The following is a 15,899-nucleotide window of genomic DNA, read 5'->3' on the forward strand; positions in this document are numbered from 1 at the left end:
TGTCCGGCAATGCTGGGCCCTCTGATGCTGCTATATCTGCTGGAGGAGGAATGAGAGTCTCTGACTGAGTTGCAGTTTCCTTTGCTACTGCGTCACTGATTCTCATGATATCGATGTCTTTGGTAGCCTTCTCCATTTTGTCATGCCTAGGCAGACGAGGCACACTTGCTGCTTGGCAAAAAGCAGTGATCAAGCAGGGGAAAGGAAGTGAGGTTTGTTTCTAGTTGGCTCTAATTCCCAGCTCTTGGAATATTATCTCCCCCACATCAATTTTGATCCCTGTCATGATGCACGCAATGAGGAGTGCTTTCTCAATATTGATATCAGTTTCATTTCTGGACGGCATCAGACGGGATGTAACAAACCTAAGCCAGTAGCGACCCTCCCTTGTGAGATGATCCTTGAAAATTTTGTGTTTAGGGTCAGTCTAGGCCGGTCTCCCCTTTGTTATGAGGGAGGCAACCCAGGAACGCTCATTGTGTTTGTTGGCGACCTTAGCATCATATTCAGCTGTGTATGACCGCCAATCCTCGAAATACCGTTCATTGATCGTCTCAGCACCACAACTAACTTCAACCCATCGCAATAGGACAGACTTTGAAAAGATCATGTTGCGCTTCTGTGAAGCACTCCTTGAGGCACCATATGAAGCATAAAACTCCCTCACAACTGACTCATTTTATTCATCCGGGACCTCAGTGAAGAACTCCCACTTCCTCTACTTGATGTTCTCGAGTATGTGAGGGTAATGCTCCAACAGTCCATTTAAGCTCAATTGCTTTTTGTCGAGAATTTTCCTCTTTGAAAGCCCTGATTTGTATAAATATAGGGAGCCCATGACCTCAAACCGGAGGTTAAGGTCCTCCTCTAGCTTCCTTCGTGCCTCAGTCTGTAGATCAACAGTAGGTCCGAGGTCACTCTATGACTCCTCCTCTTCAGACTAGGAGGAGTGCTCCGTAGTAATGCGGAGTGCATGAGCCCACTTACGTTTGGCTTGTGTTGCAGGTTGGCTAGGATTTGCAGCCCTTTTTTTGTCTACGACTGGGCATTGATTGTATTGGATTGGACTTCTTTGGTTCCATTCCTGTTGATGAAACATTGTAGGAGTGAGTGAAATAGGTCAGGGAAAGTCATCAGAGACAAAAGAAAAAGAACAAAATAAAAAAAAAATTAAACCTACTATGCGATGGGTTATGCGGATCGCATAACCATCGCATATGTGTAGAAGAAGAAAGTCATCAACAGTTATGCAATCACAAAACCAACCGTATAAGTGGTTATGCGATCGCAAAGTGACCGCATAATGGAAGGCTAGAAAGCCTGAAGTTCTGCCTCAGTCAGCGGCACATATACAGACCGCATAACAGGTCTGTGATCGCAAAAGCAATCGTATAACCTGTTCTAACTTAGGGCAAGGTAGGGGTCATATGCGATGATTATGAGGACCGCAAAGAGATTATGCGGCCCGCAGAAGTCATCTTCTTCACAAAAATTTTCCTTTCCCAAATCACGTAGGTTCCCATTGACACCCATTTAAAATCTAAAGCCCATTGCTCAATTTTACAAGAGAGAGAGGGGTACTCAGACTTCCCCCTCTTTGGTTTGAGAAAATAACACACAAACAATTCCTCAATTCACTCCTCACCAAAGAAAATCAAAAGCCCATACTATACTATCATGCCAGTTACCAATTTAACCCATTTTGACCATTTATAAGCACACAACTTCAGATATTCATGGCATTCGAGTTAGGTTAGATTCACAAGAGGCAGAACAAGAAGGAAGAACGAGAGTGAAGAGAAGAGAAGAGAAACCAGAAGCCATACCTGAAACTCGAGGATTTGAAAATGGAAATGAGAAATACTGTGAGTTTGTTTTGATCCTTTCCTGGTTCGTCCTTAGCATATTTTAGTATTCTTTTCTTCTTCTTTTTTTCTTTCCTTTATTTTTCTTGTTTTTGTTCAAACGTGAGTGTGTGCAGAGAGTGGGTTAGGTTTATATCTGGCAGATAGGCGCATAAGTTCATTGCATAACACAATATGCGATCGCATAAGTGTTATGCAGTGGACTTGTGACTGGGCAGCCTAGAAACAATATGCGATGCAAAATGCGATCGCAAAGTGCATATGCGAGCCACATAAATGAAAAATGACCGCATAGTTGACAACTAATTTAGCCAAACTTTCTACCTGAGTCTCCGATGACTATGTGGTTCGCATAGTCATTATGCGACCACATAGTTTTTGCTCAATCTAGACCTCTATTTCCTTCAATATCTTCAGCACTAGGACCATGTTCATGATATTTTACCTGTACTCTAGCACACACGTAAAGTTGTTTAATATAATTTATGTAAATAATAAAAAAACTCCAAAAAAATGTTACTACACATGGGTTTCCTCCCAAGAAGCGCTTGATTTAACGTCGCGGCATGATGCAGTTGACTCCTTTTGGATTATTCCTTGGTGGGAGCTACTGTTGGACTATCCCTTAGAGCAAATTGTTGTATCAAATGCCTTTCTCCTGTAGTACCAATGTAGTGCTTGACTCGTTGTCCATTTACCTTGAAAGTTCGAGTCCCATCCTCCGATTCCAGTTCAATAGCGCCATAGGGAAACACACTCACAACTTTGAACGGTCGGACCATTTGGACATGAGTTTACCCGGAAATAACTTGAGTCTTGAATTGAAGAGTAAGACCAAGTCACCAGAATTGAACTCTCGCTTCAAGATCTTTTTATCATGGACAAACTTCATCCTCTCATTGTACATGGCTGCACTCTCATAGGCATGGAGACGGAATTCTTCCATCTCATTGACTTGTGTCATCCTCAGGTTCGCAACCTCTGCCCAGTCAAGATTCAGCTTCTTCAAAGCCCACATGGATTTGTGTTCAAGTTCCACTAGCAAGTGACAAGCTTCGCCAAAAACCAACCTGTACGGTGAAGTGTCAATGGGGGTCTTATATGTTGTGTGATATGCCTACTACGCATTATCTTGCTTCCTTGACCAGTCGGTCCTGTTTGCATTGACAGTTTTTGCTAGGATGTTCTTGATTTCTCTGTTTGAAACTTCAACCTGACCACTCAACTAAGGATGATAGGGTGTGGCCACCTTGTGCTTTACACCATATTTTTCAAGCAGCCCGGCGAAAGCCTTGTTGCAGAAATGAGACCTACCATCACTCAGGATGGCCCTTGGAGTACCAAACCGTGTGAATATATTCTTTTTCAAAAATGTGTCACACTCCTTAATTCATTATTCGGTAAGGCGATTGTCTTGACCCATTTAGAGACGTAGTCCACAGCCACCAAGATGTAGGTCATGCCATACGAGCTCACAAAGGGGCCCATAAAGTCTATCCCCCATACATCAAAGATCTTAACTTCTAATACAAAATTCATTGGCATCTTATGTCTTTTAGATATTGATCCTTGTCTTTGACATTGGTCACACACCTTGACCATTTGATTTGCATCTTCGTAGATCGTTGGCCAATAGTAGCCACATTCAAGCACTTTTGTCGTCGTCCGATTTCCTCCATGATGACCCCCAACCTGCGAATCATGGCATGCCTTGAGAATTGGCATTACCTCATCTTTCGAAACACACCGCCAGATGTTATTGTCGATACAATTACGGAACAAAAAGGTTTCCTCACAATAGTAACACCTACACTCTCGCAAGAACTTTTTCTTTTGATAACCTTCCAATCCATCGAGAATAAGATCACTAACCAAGAAGTTAGCGATGTTGGCATACCAAGGAGAAAATGTGTTAGACAATGTCAATACGTGTTCATCTGGAAAAGCATCATTGATCTCAAGATCTTCTTTTGGTCTCCCAACCTCTTCAAGCCTAGATAGGTGATGCGCAACTTGATTTTCTGACCCTTTCTGATCCTTGATTTCGAAGTCAAACTCTTGCAACAAAAGGACCCACCGAATCAATCTTGGTTTAGAATCCTTCTTCGCCATAAGATAGCGAAGAGAAGCATGGTCGGTGTATACTATCACTTTGGCCCCAACAAATAAGCCCGAAATTTCTCAAAAGCATAGACAATGCAAGAAGTTCCTACTCTGTCACAGTATAATTCATTTGAGTGCCATTGAGTGTCTTGCTTGCATAATAGACAGGGTGAAGAATCTTGTTATGATGTTGTCCAAGCACCACCCCAATAGCTACACCACTAGCGTCACACATGAGTTCGAATTGAAGAGACCAATCGGGGGTGACAATAATAGGTGTCGTGGTGAGCTTTTCTTTCAATTCCTCAAAGGCTTTGAGGCAATTCTCATCAAATACAAAATTTGCATCTTTCTCAAGGAGTTTGCACATGGTATTTGCAATTTTGGAGAAGTCCTTGATGAAATGCCTATTCAAGCCGGCATGCCCCAAAAAACTTGGGACACCTTTAACTGAAGTAGGTGGAGGAAGCTTGGAAATGATCTCGATCTTTGCCCGGTCAACTTCTATGCCTTGTTTGGAAATTTTGTGGCCCTAAACAATGCCCTCGTCTACCATGAAGTGGCATTTCTCCCAATTTAGCACAAGGTTTGTTTCTTCACATCTCTTAAGCACTTGTCTAAGGTTGTCTAGAAAATGCTCAAAAGAATTACCCACGACAGAGAAATTGTCCATGAATACCTCTAGAAATCTTCCACCATGTCTAAGAAGATTGACATTATGCACCTTTGGAATGTAGCCGGAACGTTGCATAGCCCAAATGGCATCCGGCTAGACAAGTGAATGTTGTCTTTTCCTGATCTTCCAATGAAATATTGATTTGGTTGTAGCCGGAGTATCCATCCAAGAAGCAGTAGAATGACATTCACGCTAGCCGATCAAGCATTTGATTAATAAAAGGCATAGGGAAATGGTCCTTGCTCGTAGCATTGTTTAGCTTTCGGTAATCCATACAAACCCTCAATCCGGTCACTAATCTTGTTGGGATGAGCTCAATTTTATCATTTTCAATCACGGTCATGCCTCCTTTTTTCGGCATAGATTGCACCGGACTCACCCAAGAACTATCGGCAATAGGGTAGACTACCCCGATATCCAACCACTTGATGATTTCTTTCTTTACCACCTCCTGCATGGAAGGGTTTAACCTTCATTGATGCTCCACACTTGGTTTACTCTCATTCTCCAATTGGATCTTGTGTTCGCAAATTTCGATGAGAATCCCTTGGATGTCCACAATTGTCCACCCAATAGCTTGCCTCTGCTTCTTCAAGACATTCAATAATTGTTCTACCTGCACATCTTTCAACAAAGAAGAAACGATTACCGGTAGAGTGTCATTTGAGCCAAGAAATTTATACCTCAAGTGCGGTGGAAGTGGTTTGAGCTCTAGTTGCGCAGCTCAATAATTGAAGGCTTTGCGAGAGGAGTGACTTTATTCTCCAAGTCGAGAGAGAGTTTCTTTGGAGCATAAGTGTAGGACCCAAGCCCTTCCAATGTATTTACTGATTCCATGTACCCCTCCATATCTTCGCCTTCGAAATTTACCAAAATAGCCGCCAACACCTCACCGAGGCATTGTTCTTCCATCTTCATTTCAACTGCATCTTCCACCTCATCAACAACATCAATCACCGAGATGCTTTCATATTCATGTGGAAGTTTCATACCCTTTCTTGCTTGGAATGTGACCTCTTCATCATTCATACGGAACTTGATCTCATTCCGTTCCGAATCCATCAATGCTCTTCCTGTGGCAAGAAATGCTCTCCCCAAGATGATAGGGATCTCTTTATCAACTACACAATCAAGGAATACGAAATCGGCGGGCAAATGGAACTCTCCCACTTTCACAAGCACATCATCGACAATTCCCACCGGTCTCTTTATGGAACGATCGAACATTTGCAACCTCATACTTGTAGGTATCGACATACCTAACCCCGATTGCTTGTAAATAGCAAGAGGCATTAAGTTGATGCTAGCCCCATTATCATAAAGAGCTCTTGCAAAATCACGCGCCCCAATAGTGCATGGAATGGTGAAAGCCCTGAGTCTTCTTTCTTTTGAACGGTGGTTGTTGCAATGATGGAACTAACCTGGTGAGTCACATTTACCACTTCATTCTTGGTGGTTTTCTTCTTGGTGATCAAGTCTTTCAACTACTTAGCAAAACCTGGCATCTCTTGAAATGCTTCCACAAATGGGATATTCACCGATAACTGCTTGAGAATGTCATAGAACTTTTCGAGTTTGTTATCATCAACCTTCCTAGCACGTCTTTGAGGGAAAGGAGGAGGAGGTCTAGGAATAGGTGGTAGAGTTTTTGATGTCTCTTTTACCTTTTCCTTTACCTCTTCTCGATTCATTTCTTGAACTTTCAACTCTTCCGGAACCTTTTTAGCTTCAACAACAATTGGCTCTTCAACTTGTGCCTCAACCACTTATTCGGACTCTTCTACTTCAACCACTTGTTCACTCTCTCCTTGTAGTACCTTCCCACTCCGAGTAGTAATTGCCATGATATCAGAAGTTGAACCACTCCCACTACCCTTTGGGTTTGCAATTATGTCATTTGGAAGTGTCCCTTTTTGCTTTGGATTTTGTTCCTTAGAGAGATCTCTCATTTGCATCTCCAATTTTTGAATGGATTCGGTATTGGAACCAACAATCTTGGTCATATTCCTTATAAAAGTGTCGGACCTTTCTTGATTTTGCAATACCCGTTCAAGCATGCTTTCCAACTTGGAATCACTTGAGGAACCTTGATTTGAATATTGCCCCTTAGGTGGAACATAAGGGTTTGAACTCCGATTTAAGAAGTTGTTGTTATTCCAATTCCCTTGGTTTGAGCTACCTTGGTCATTTCGCCACTGTTGGTTGTCTTGCCCTTGCTGGTTAGGCCTCCATTGATTTTGTTGTCCTTAACCTTGGTATTGTTGCCTTTGATAGCCTCCTTGAGAGTTGTTGACATAGTTTGCTTCCTCATAATCTTCATTTGATGAGGGTTGCACATCTTCCACCACATTTACCTTCTTCGTTTGGCTTTGAATGAACATTTTTGTCAACACATTGACAATGGTGGCAAGCCCTGCAATTACTTGATCTCTTTCTTGGTTCTCCTTAATCATGTTGGTCAACGAGGGAGTATCATATGTAATTCCACCTGTGGTGTCCTATGAGTGCCATGCTTGGTTATGTTTTGCCATTTTGTCAAGGATTTGTGTGATCCTTGCAAAAGTCTTATCCATAAAAGATCCATCAGCTGCATTCTTGGCTATAGATTGGTTCATAGCATCTAAACTCATGTAGAATTTCTCCAACAAGATAGACTACGGAAAACCATAATTATGCGACCTCACCAAATATAACTTGAATTGCTCCCATGCCTCATGTAGATGCTCTCCAGGTAGTTTCTTGAAAAAGAAAATTTTATCAGGGAGCTCAGATTTCTTGCTTTGCGGGAACCATTTAGCTAAGAATGCTCGGACAAGTTCAGTCCAAGAATGAATGGAATTTGGTGGCATATTTTGAAGCCATTTCCTTGCTTCCCCAGCTAGTGAGTACTTGAACACCCTCAACCTTAGGGCATCATCCGTTGTTCTGCTTGTGCATCGCACACACACCCAAGAATTTTCCAAGATGTTGTGTCGGATCATCATCAGTGGAATTCCTGAAAAACCCCTCCGCTTTGAGCATTAGGATTAAACCATGTTCCACCTTGAAAGTAGCAGCGCCAACTATCGGAGGTACAATAGCATTTGTATACTCAATGTACTTATCTATGTCCGCAAAAGGATTTTCTTCCATTTCTTCCTTATATTCAGCCATGTTTTCCTATCTATACCAAGCAAAACAAGCAAAGTGTGATGGAATAGAAGAAGACATAAAGTAAAGCGCACACTAATTAGTAATTCCAAAACCGTATTCCCTGATAACGGCGCCAAAATTTGATACGCTCAAATTATACTTTAATTAAATAGTGTAAGGCGGTCGGTGTCAAATATAATAACCCAACAATGTTGGGGTCGAATCCCACAGGGAATATGGTGTGAAAAGGTTACTTTAGTAGTGTGGAACTTGACTTAGGTCGCAATTCTATTCCGTTAACGTAACAAGAGAATGATATGATTGTGAATTAAAGAGGTAACTAATTGTAATTTTGAGAATGTAAATTATTTGATTAAGGAAACTAAAGTTGTGTCCCCATCAATGGAATGTAATGCTATCAGTGTTAATATGATATATTTCTAATGGAAGGTCCTTTGATATTCAATGATTTCTAAATGACTACCCAATATTTTCCAATAATTGAGTAGTATTTTCCCTTTATGATTTTTCCAAATACAAAAGAGTTGCAATTTAAGAACAACCAATTTATACCAAGTAGAACCCATTTATTCCTAAGCGGTTCTATTAAAAAAGATTTAAAGTCTTAAGTTCTTGATATTCAATTCTACCAAACCCTAACTCACTTTTTCAAGTAAAGAAAGAGTAAAATGGAATAGATTAATGTTTGTAACCACCAACCATAAATAAAGAACAAGAATTGAATAAATATCAACTAACCATTATATATATTCAATGTTAAACACCTATTAACATTACATCCTTCTTCACAACCTTCCAAATAAATGGAGTATTCAATGCTCTCTAAGTAGGACCTTGTTTCAGACTTGAATGACCCACAAAACCCCTAGTTATTTTCTTTATAGTGGACCAAAAATTGTAGTCAAAATCGGACAAAAATGCCCCTCCAGTTAGCTTATGCGATCGCATAATGGCCGTAGACCAGTTATGCGGTCTGCATTCTTCATTGCATCGCAGACTTGCTGAGTTCCAGTTCTTGCTTCAGTCGCATAACAATTGTGCGGTCCGCATATGTGTTATGCGACCGCATATTCCATCGCATAACATGTTGAGAACTTTCTTCTACTGGAGTTATGAGACCATTATGTGGCTCACATAGGTGTTATGCGACCGCATAATTGACCGCATATTTTCTTCTTCATTTGGCCAAAAGTCTGTCCCTGTTTGCAATCACCATGTCAGTTATGCGGTCCGTATGTGAATTATGCGGCCGCATACTTGTAGCATATCCCTCTTTTTGTGACTTTTTGACTTCTTTTCCATGTTTTCGGGTCTTCAAGCTCATGCACTACAAAAGAACCAAACTTGATCAGAATTAACTAAAGATGCATTAAAAGACAAGTGAAAATCTAAGCAATTGGTATCGATTATGCCGAAATTCTACGGCACATCAATGACGCCGAGTGAAAAGTTGTTGCAACTTTTATAATTTTTTTGTTTGTTTTGTTGTTTCTTTTTATTTTGGGGGCCTGTTTTGGTCTTTTGTAAGGTGCGGCTGTTGCGCACGTGTATTTAAATAAAACAGTTGCTTTGCCTTTGTTTGCGTACCATTTTATTTTCTTTTTCTATCCCTCCCCTTTGTTATATTTCTCTTTTTGGCGTAGACCTTCGAATTTCTTTGTGAGGAGTCCCTGATATTTTTAGTTGGGAAATCGACCTTGAGCTGATTGGGTAGGATCCCATCGTATGAGTCCAAATGAAGTCATTTTGGATTTGCCAATTCTGGCGAGATTGACTTTTGGCTCGTCAGTTCGGGCGAATTCAGCCTCAATTCAAAAGAGGTCTAATTGAGATTCGCCATCTTGGGCAAAGTCAAGCTCTGACTTATATTTGGACGAGTTCGAACTTGGAGTCGCCATTTTGGGCGAAGTCAATTTCTGACTTAAATTTGAACGAATTCGAACTTAGAATCACCGTTTTGGGCGAAGTTAATTTCTGGCTTAAATTTGAACGAGTTCAAACTTTTTTTTATTTGACGACTGTTGGTGGCTGTAAAGGTGTTTATTCAAGCAAGGTCGGAGTTATAACCTGTTATAATTTGAGCGAAGTCGAACTTTTTGTTTGGCGATGGCCGTTGGCCATTGGCCGTAGGGGTGTTATTTTGAGCAAGATCGAAATAGTAACCCGTTATAATTCGAGCGAGATCGAAATTCTCTTTTGGCGATGGCCGTTGGCCGTAGGGGTGTTATTCCGAGCAAGATCTAAATAGTAACCCGTTATAATTCGAGCGAAGTCGAAATTTTCTTTTGGCGAAGGCCGATGACCGTAGGGGTGTTATTTCGAGCGAGGTCAAAATAGTAACCCGTTATAATTCGAGTGAGGTCGAAATTCTCTTTTGGTAATGGCTGTTGGCCGTAGGGGTGTTATTTCGAGCAAGATTGAAATAGTAACCCGTTATAATTTGAGAGAGGTCGAAATTCTCTTGTGGCGAAGGCCGATAGCCGTAGGGATGTTATTTCGAGCGAGGTTGAAATAGTAACCCGATATAATTCGAGCGAGGTCGAAATTCTCTTTTGAGGATAGCCGTTGGCCGTAGGGGTGTTATTTCGAGCAAGATCGAAATAGTAACCCGTTATAATTCGAGCGAGGTCGAAATTCTCTTTTGGCGAAGGCCGATGGCCGTAGGGGTGTTATTTCGAGCAAGGTCGAAATAGTAACCCGTTGTATCATTATTATTATTCTTTTTTTGGGGGAACATTACATGTCGCCATACTGCTCATGTGTGCGTTGGAGTGAGCCTCGGTGTGCTCGGTTTTGTCTTTACTGGAGAATACTGAGCATTTCCTGGGCGAGTCCCGGTGTGCTTAATTTGCTTTCATTGGAGAATGTTGTACGTTTCCTGGGTGAGTCCCAGTTTGCTTAATTTTGCTTTATTGGAGAGTGTTTTTCGATAGTTGATCTGTACTGAGCCATTTCTGTTATTTGTGATATGCTGCAGCTTAGAGGGTTTTGCTTGATCATTAGTTGCGAGATGGCATGTTGCGGAACCATTTCCTGGGGTGTTTTGGCGGTGTTGGTCCCTCACTCGCATACTTATGCGAGTGCCCGCGTTTCTGTTTCAAACCAATCAAAAGAATGAAGATAAATCCAAATGAAATTGTCTGTTACCTCAACCTAGCAAGCAGGTGAAAGGAGGAGCGGTGTTGTAGGGTTACTTGCTCCGCCTAGTACTCGAACAGTGGTTTTTGATTTCGTAGCCACGTTTCAGCTTTGCCATTTAAGTGCGTCTAGAATTCTCGTGAGTTGGGCTTACCTTACCCATTGGGACAACGAGGTCGAGTCCCAGTCTGATATGCGTAAACAATAAGGGAAACATGTCATGCTTTATTTATAAATCATCCAGCGTGCGTGCTACAAAAATAACGCGGGATATGCCCGATCTTCCAAAGGGTCATGCAGTAGGTTATCATCCCTTCCCAAGGGGCGGAAGTACAGGTTGGTATACAGGGTGAATACATCGCATGGGATCGCGGTCATGCCAAGCACATAGTGACTGTGGTTCTATTTCACTCGCGCAAATGACTTGCTAAACCCACTGTTACGGGTGGGGCATGGGTCTCGTATAGACATCGGTCATAATTTTTATTTTGTGTAGGGATATGACCTAGATTGACAAGGTTATTTCAAAAACTTATTTACCATTTTTTAGTTGGTGTTGTCACCAAGATAGTGAGGTTGAAGCAGCCTGGAAGTAATACTTTGCTGGTTCTAGATCTAAAGAAAACTAAAGAATTTGGCTAAGAAATCTCCACAGACGGCGCCAAATTGTTTGACCAAAAAAGTATTAAACCTTTTAGTTAAACTAATTAATAAAGAGATGGAGGGTAAATCTTAGCCAAACATAATTAACTCTAGATCCAAACATATTGAGTACAAAAATCGAAGAAGACCAAACTTGTATAATGTTTCTTAAGATGATTAACAAACATCAAATGTAAATGATAAACTTACATATTTGACATGCTTGCACCATACTTGCAAGAGCACGGAAGGAAAAGAGGAAAAGTTGTTGATAACTAAGAGATCTATCTTTATTGATTCAATAATAATGATTATAAAAAGTTGTAGCCAAATATGGGTTGGGGTTTGTTGTTGGTGATCTCCTCTTGTTCTCATTTTTGATACAATGCTCTTCTCCTTTATGGAATCCGATCCCCGCCCTCTTGCCTTCTTCTTTCATATATATATATATATATATATATATATATATATATATATATATATATATATATATTATCAACCTTCCTATTTATCCAACGGTTTTTACCCAGCGGACCCTCTCATGACTATATCCTTTCTTACTTGCCCGGGTAGTACGACGTATGCATTGTCGTGCAGGTCTTTTGACGGCTCGATCTCGACAGTAGCTGAGGTGGTCGCGGCTGTTATGTCTCGTAGATACGACTGCGACGTGGTCGACTCCTATCATTCCTTTTAAGGACAATCATCTTATGGTCAGATTTTGACCCATACAAATGCCCCAAGAAAGTCCTAGTCCACCCAAACGAACGGCCCGTTGAATTACAACGGATCATAAAGAGAAATATATAAGAATGAAAGAGAAGAAAGATAACAGCATTACTTGTGATTTGTTTTCGAGAAAGAAAAAGAAAAAAAATTATGTGCACTAATTCATCAAAGTAAGTACCTTTTTATCAAGATTCTCAGGCTGACTGCCACGAATAGCGAATAAGAATAAAGAGACAACTGGAAGTCTGGAATATGGTTTCTGTCGTTTTTCTTTCTCTTTTGCTTTAAAATATACTCCTCTATTTTCCATTTAATAATTCGTCATACATTTAATGAAATGGTCAAGGGTTAATCAACAACTATAAATGGAATTCTTTTGTCCTGCACTGTGTAGTGATTAAGATCTCTTCTTTTTTCCTAATTAGTTTCAGGATATACTATAAACCATGAGTATTGTTATAATATTTTTTATGGAATAATTATTTTTTTATTTATTTAATTTAATAAAATTTTATTTTAAATAGATCATATATTTATCTGTGTGTCCTTTGCTTATATAGTAAATGATTTAGTGTATAGAGTTTAGCTTATACACGGAAGATTAAATCATCGGTTCTTATAAGTCATAAAGTTTATGTTCACAATCTAATGATGGAATTGGACAAACCATCAGAATGGTTGTAACACAAGATCAAATATAGTTAAACTTGATTATGAAAATGGTTTAATTCCGACTTCTTGTGCTAGTACATTTCGTATGTATTGGACGGATAAAGTATAGACAAGTACTTTATACTGACTTAATAAAATAATTTCTCAAGTCCATTCAATGTACTTATACTCTTAATCTTGATATAATTATTATTAGTTGTGTGTGTCATTTATTGTTTTGATTTGTTAAAAGGCGAGATTCTTTCATGGGTTAAGCCTGGTAAATTAGACGATAATGATATACATTGGCGAAGTAATATATAATTAGTTGATAGAATCCATGTCTCGACTCAAGAGATTGATGATACTCCTTTATGAAAGCTTATAAGTTTTCATGTGTAAACACGGCCGATAGATTTTGTATCCAACACATAAAAATTAAGCGAAAGTCTAAAGGAAGTAATCAGTAAATTAAATTGTTAGTAATATAATTTGATTGATTAGTATCTGAATCTTAACATGGGAAGCTAAATAAGGTTTTATGAAAAAATTTTAAATTGAATTAAGGAGTGCAATTACGAATTTTTAGTGGAATAATTCGTATTTTATTATGATAGAAATTAATTTCGAAATTCGAAATTAATTCCATAATAGGGAGCCTTGTTAATTAAATTCTGTGATCCTTACTGTGCTTAAATAATAGGAAATAAAGGAAACTTTTCCTTTTGGGAAAAGAAAACCTAACAGGTTTTGGAAAAGGGTTTTACCCTAAAAAACGTGGCTATATATATCTCATATAGGGCTAGCCGTTTTTTTCACTCGTTTTCCTTGGAATTTCGCTCACCCGAAATTCTCTCTCTTTCCGAATATTATTTGGGTAACACAGTAAAAGACTGTGAGACGTTTTGCTTAGGTTACGGTCTTGCTACTCTGGAACTGGAGACCGAGATTAATCTGATTTGTTCACGCTTCAAGAGGTAACTCGTATAATCTCCATATGTGCTAATTATTTAATTTACATGTGAATATGATACTGAAATTGCTTCCGCTGCGAAATATAATCCAACAATTACATTATATTTTCAGTTGACATTTTTCTTTCTCCAACGATTCAAAATATCAAATACTAATATTAGCCCATGTTATTTCAAATTTGCTTCGACCCGTATCAACTACTAACAATTTTACTTTTTCATATTTTAAAATCATTGTTTTGAATTACTGTTATTACCAAAATCAATAATCTATTCGAACTGTTTATTTTAGTAACAACAACGTCCAATTAAGTTTATTTAATTGTGACAGAGGAATTAATTCCTAATTCCTAGGAGTATTAAAGGAGGAATTAAAAAGGAACAAAAAAGAAAATATGGTAACATATATCATTTGTATCATATTAATTATCATTTGTCACTTTTTCCTTATTCTGGAGGCCCTAAAATGTTGTTGTTGTACCAAGGATACCATTGGAAAGCACAATCTCCACCTTTTTCATAGTGTCAAAAACTATGGTAAAGAACTGACCATGAATTATCAATAATGTGCACAGAGACTAATAAATTCGAAATTACACCATAGAATAGGATGAATACATTTATCCAATACGAAATATTAGTAATATCAGCAATGATGTAGCTAGAACTAAGCGTGTGATTCTTCAAATAGTAAGTACTTGAGCCTCTTTATTCCGCAACCTAAAGTGCAAAAGAAGACTATTCCTAACTGTCCTTTTAGAAGCATATGAGATTTCCTCCGAATCCACATTCTTTGTGTATGGCAATTTGACACACCATCTTTATTTTTCACCATTTGTTGTTGCTCCTCTCTATCTCTAATTAATTGGCCTTAGTTTCTTCTTGCAGCCTGCGCATTGTCTAAACCTGAAACGTAGTATATTTTATTTGGATAAAACAATGAAGTAAACAAACACTGATGTTATACAACAGTTAATTCTGAAATTTGGGTACGAACAAAGTCCCACTCAAACTTCAATAAGAAAAACACGTTACATAAAACATAAAGATTTTCCTAATGATGTTAAAACATTTTAAGGAAAAATTGTGTTGATTTAGCTAAAATGAACAATATGACACCATAATAACAATATGACACCATATTAAATAGTGCTTTAGGCTAAATTAGACCTGTAATTTTAAGGTCTATAGGGAAAGTGAAAGGCATGCAACGGCAAGAATGAGACAAGTAACGAAGGGATGATTCTTGAAATGAACGGATTTGCTAGAAATAGTTGAAGGTGGTGTGAAATACGGGTAGATGGAAGGATTATTATAAGGCGGTGTTAGAGGCTGCAGAGAGCAGTCTTCCGGGCAAGAACGGGGTGGTAAGGGAGGCGGTGGACAATTATTGACTGGTGATGAGGGTGGGGGAGGAGACGGTGGAGGTGGGGGAGGCAGTTCCGGGGGCGGCGGTGACGGTGGAGGAGGGCATGGAAGTGGAGGTGACGGTGGAGGAGGGCATGGAAGTGGAGGTGACGGTGGTGGTGGAGACAAAATAGGCTGACATGGGTTTTCACATTCGGCGCACATATTGCAAGCTATTTGGTCTTTGGCCATTGCTGTGATTGTTGACATAGCTTGAATAATTTGGACATTGAGTGAAAGGAGAAGAAGCAAATTGAAACTGCACAAAATGAATTGAGAATTTGGAGGAGCCCCCATTTTCGAGAAGGCACTTAACTTCAATGTATCAAAATGTAGAAATACAATAAGTTGATGGAGAAGTGGGGATATATGAAGACAATGGTTGTGGCCTGTGGGGTTGATATGACGGACCAGTGCATGACCAATAAGGCCTGTGGTAGAGTAGAGTAATAAGTACTCTTTAATTCTTAAATAAATATCTTAAATTCAAATTCGGAGGATGAAATTGCTTTTCTTAAGAAACGCTTTACCTCCCATGCAAGATTTTTTAGCGCGAATTCT

General features: G+C 39.4%; 1 protein-coding gene and 1 long non-coding RNA gene across 2 annotated transcripts; both read right to left on the reverse strand.

Moving 5' to 3' along the window:
* Positions 1–5,116: 5,116 nt before the first annotated feature.
* Positions 5,117–6,335, reverse strand: LOC138877967 (uncharacterized). Its single transcript, XM_070157616.1, has 3 exons — positions 6,143–6,335; positions 5,515–6,029; positions 5,117–5,260 (listed from the first exon to the last, which is right to left on the reverse strand). The coding sequence occupies exons 1-3, from the start codon at positions 6,333–6,335 to the stop codon at positions 5,117–5,119; spliced, it is 852 nt and encodes a 283-aa protein (XP_070013717.1).
* An 8,131-nt stretch (positions 6,336–14,466) lies between these two features.
* LOC104231056 (uncharacterized) lies at positions 14,467–15,680 on the reverse strand. Its single transcript, XR_712006.2, has 2 exons — positions 15,102–15,680; positions 14,467–14,837 (listed from the first exon to the last, which is right to left on the reverse strand). It is a non-coding gene; the product is annotated as an uncharacterized lncRNA (long non-coding RNA).
* Between the last annotated feature and the right edge of the window lie 219 nt (positions 15,681–15,899).

The sequence above is a fragment of the Nicotiana sylvestris genome, chromosome 9, assembly GCF_000393655.2.
Source record: "Nicotiana sylvestris chromosome 9, ASM39365v2, whole genome shotgun sequence".
NCBI classification, from domain to species: domain Eukaryota; kingdom Viridiplantae; phylum Streptophyta; class Magnoliopsida; order Solanales; family Solanaceae; genus Nicotiana; species Nicotiana sylvestris.

Excerpts from the sequence above, each read along its gene's own strand:
- LOC138877967 (XM_070157616.1), bottom strand. The coding sequence starts at position 6,335 with ATGAATCGAGAAGAGGTAAAGGAAAAGGTAAAAGAGACATCAAAAACT. Across the intron at positions 6,030-6,142 it reads AGCATTTCAAGAGATGCCAG|AAAGAAGACTCAGGGCTTTC; the intron begins GTTTTGCTAAGT and ends ACCGTTCAAAAG. Across the intron at positions 5,261-5,514 it reads AGGTGTTGGCGGCTATTTTG|GTAGAACAATTATTGAATGT; the intron begins GTAAATTTCGAA and ends AAAGATGTGCAG.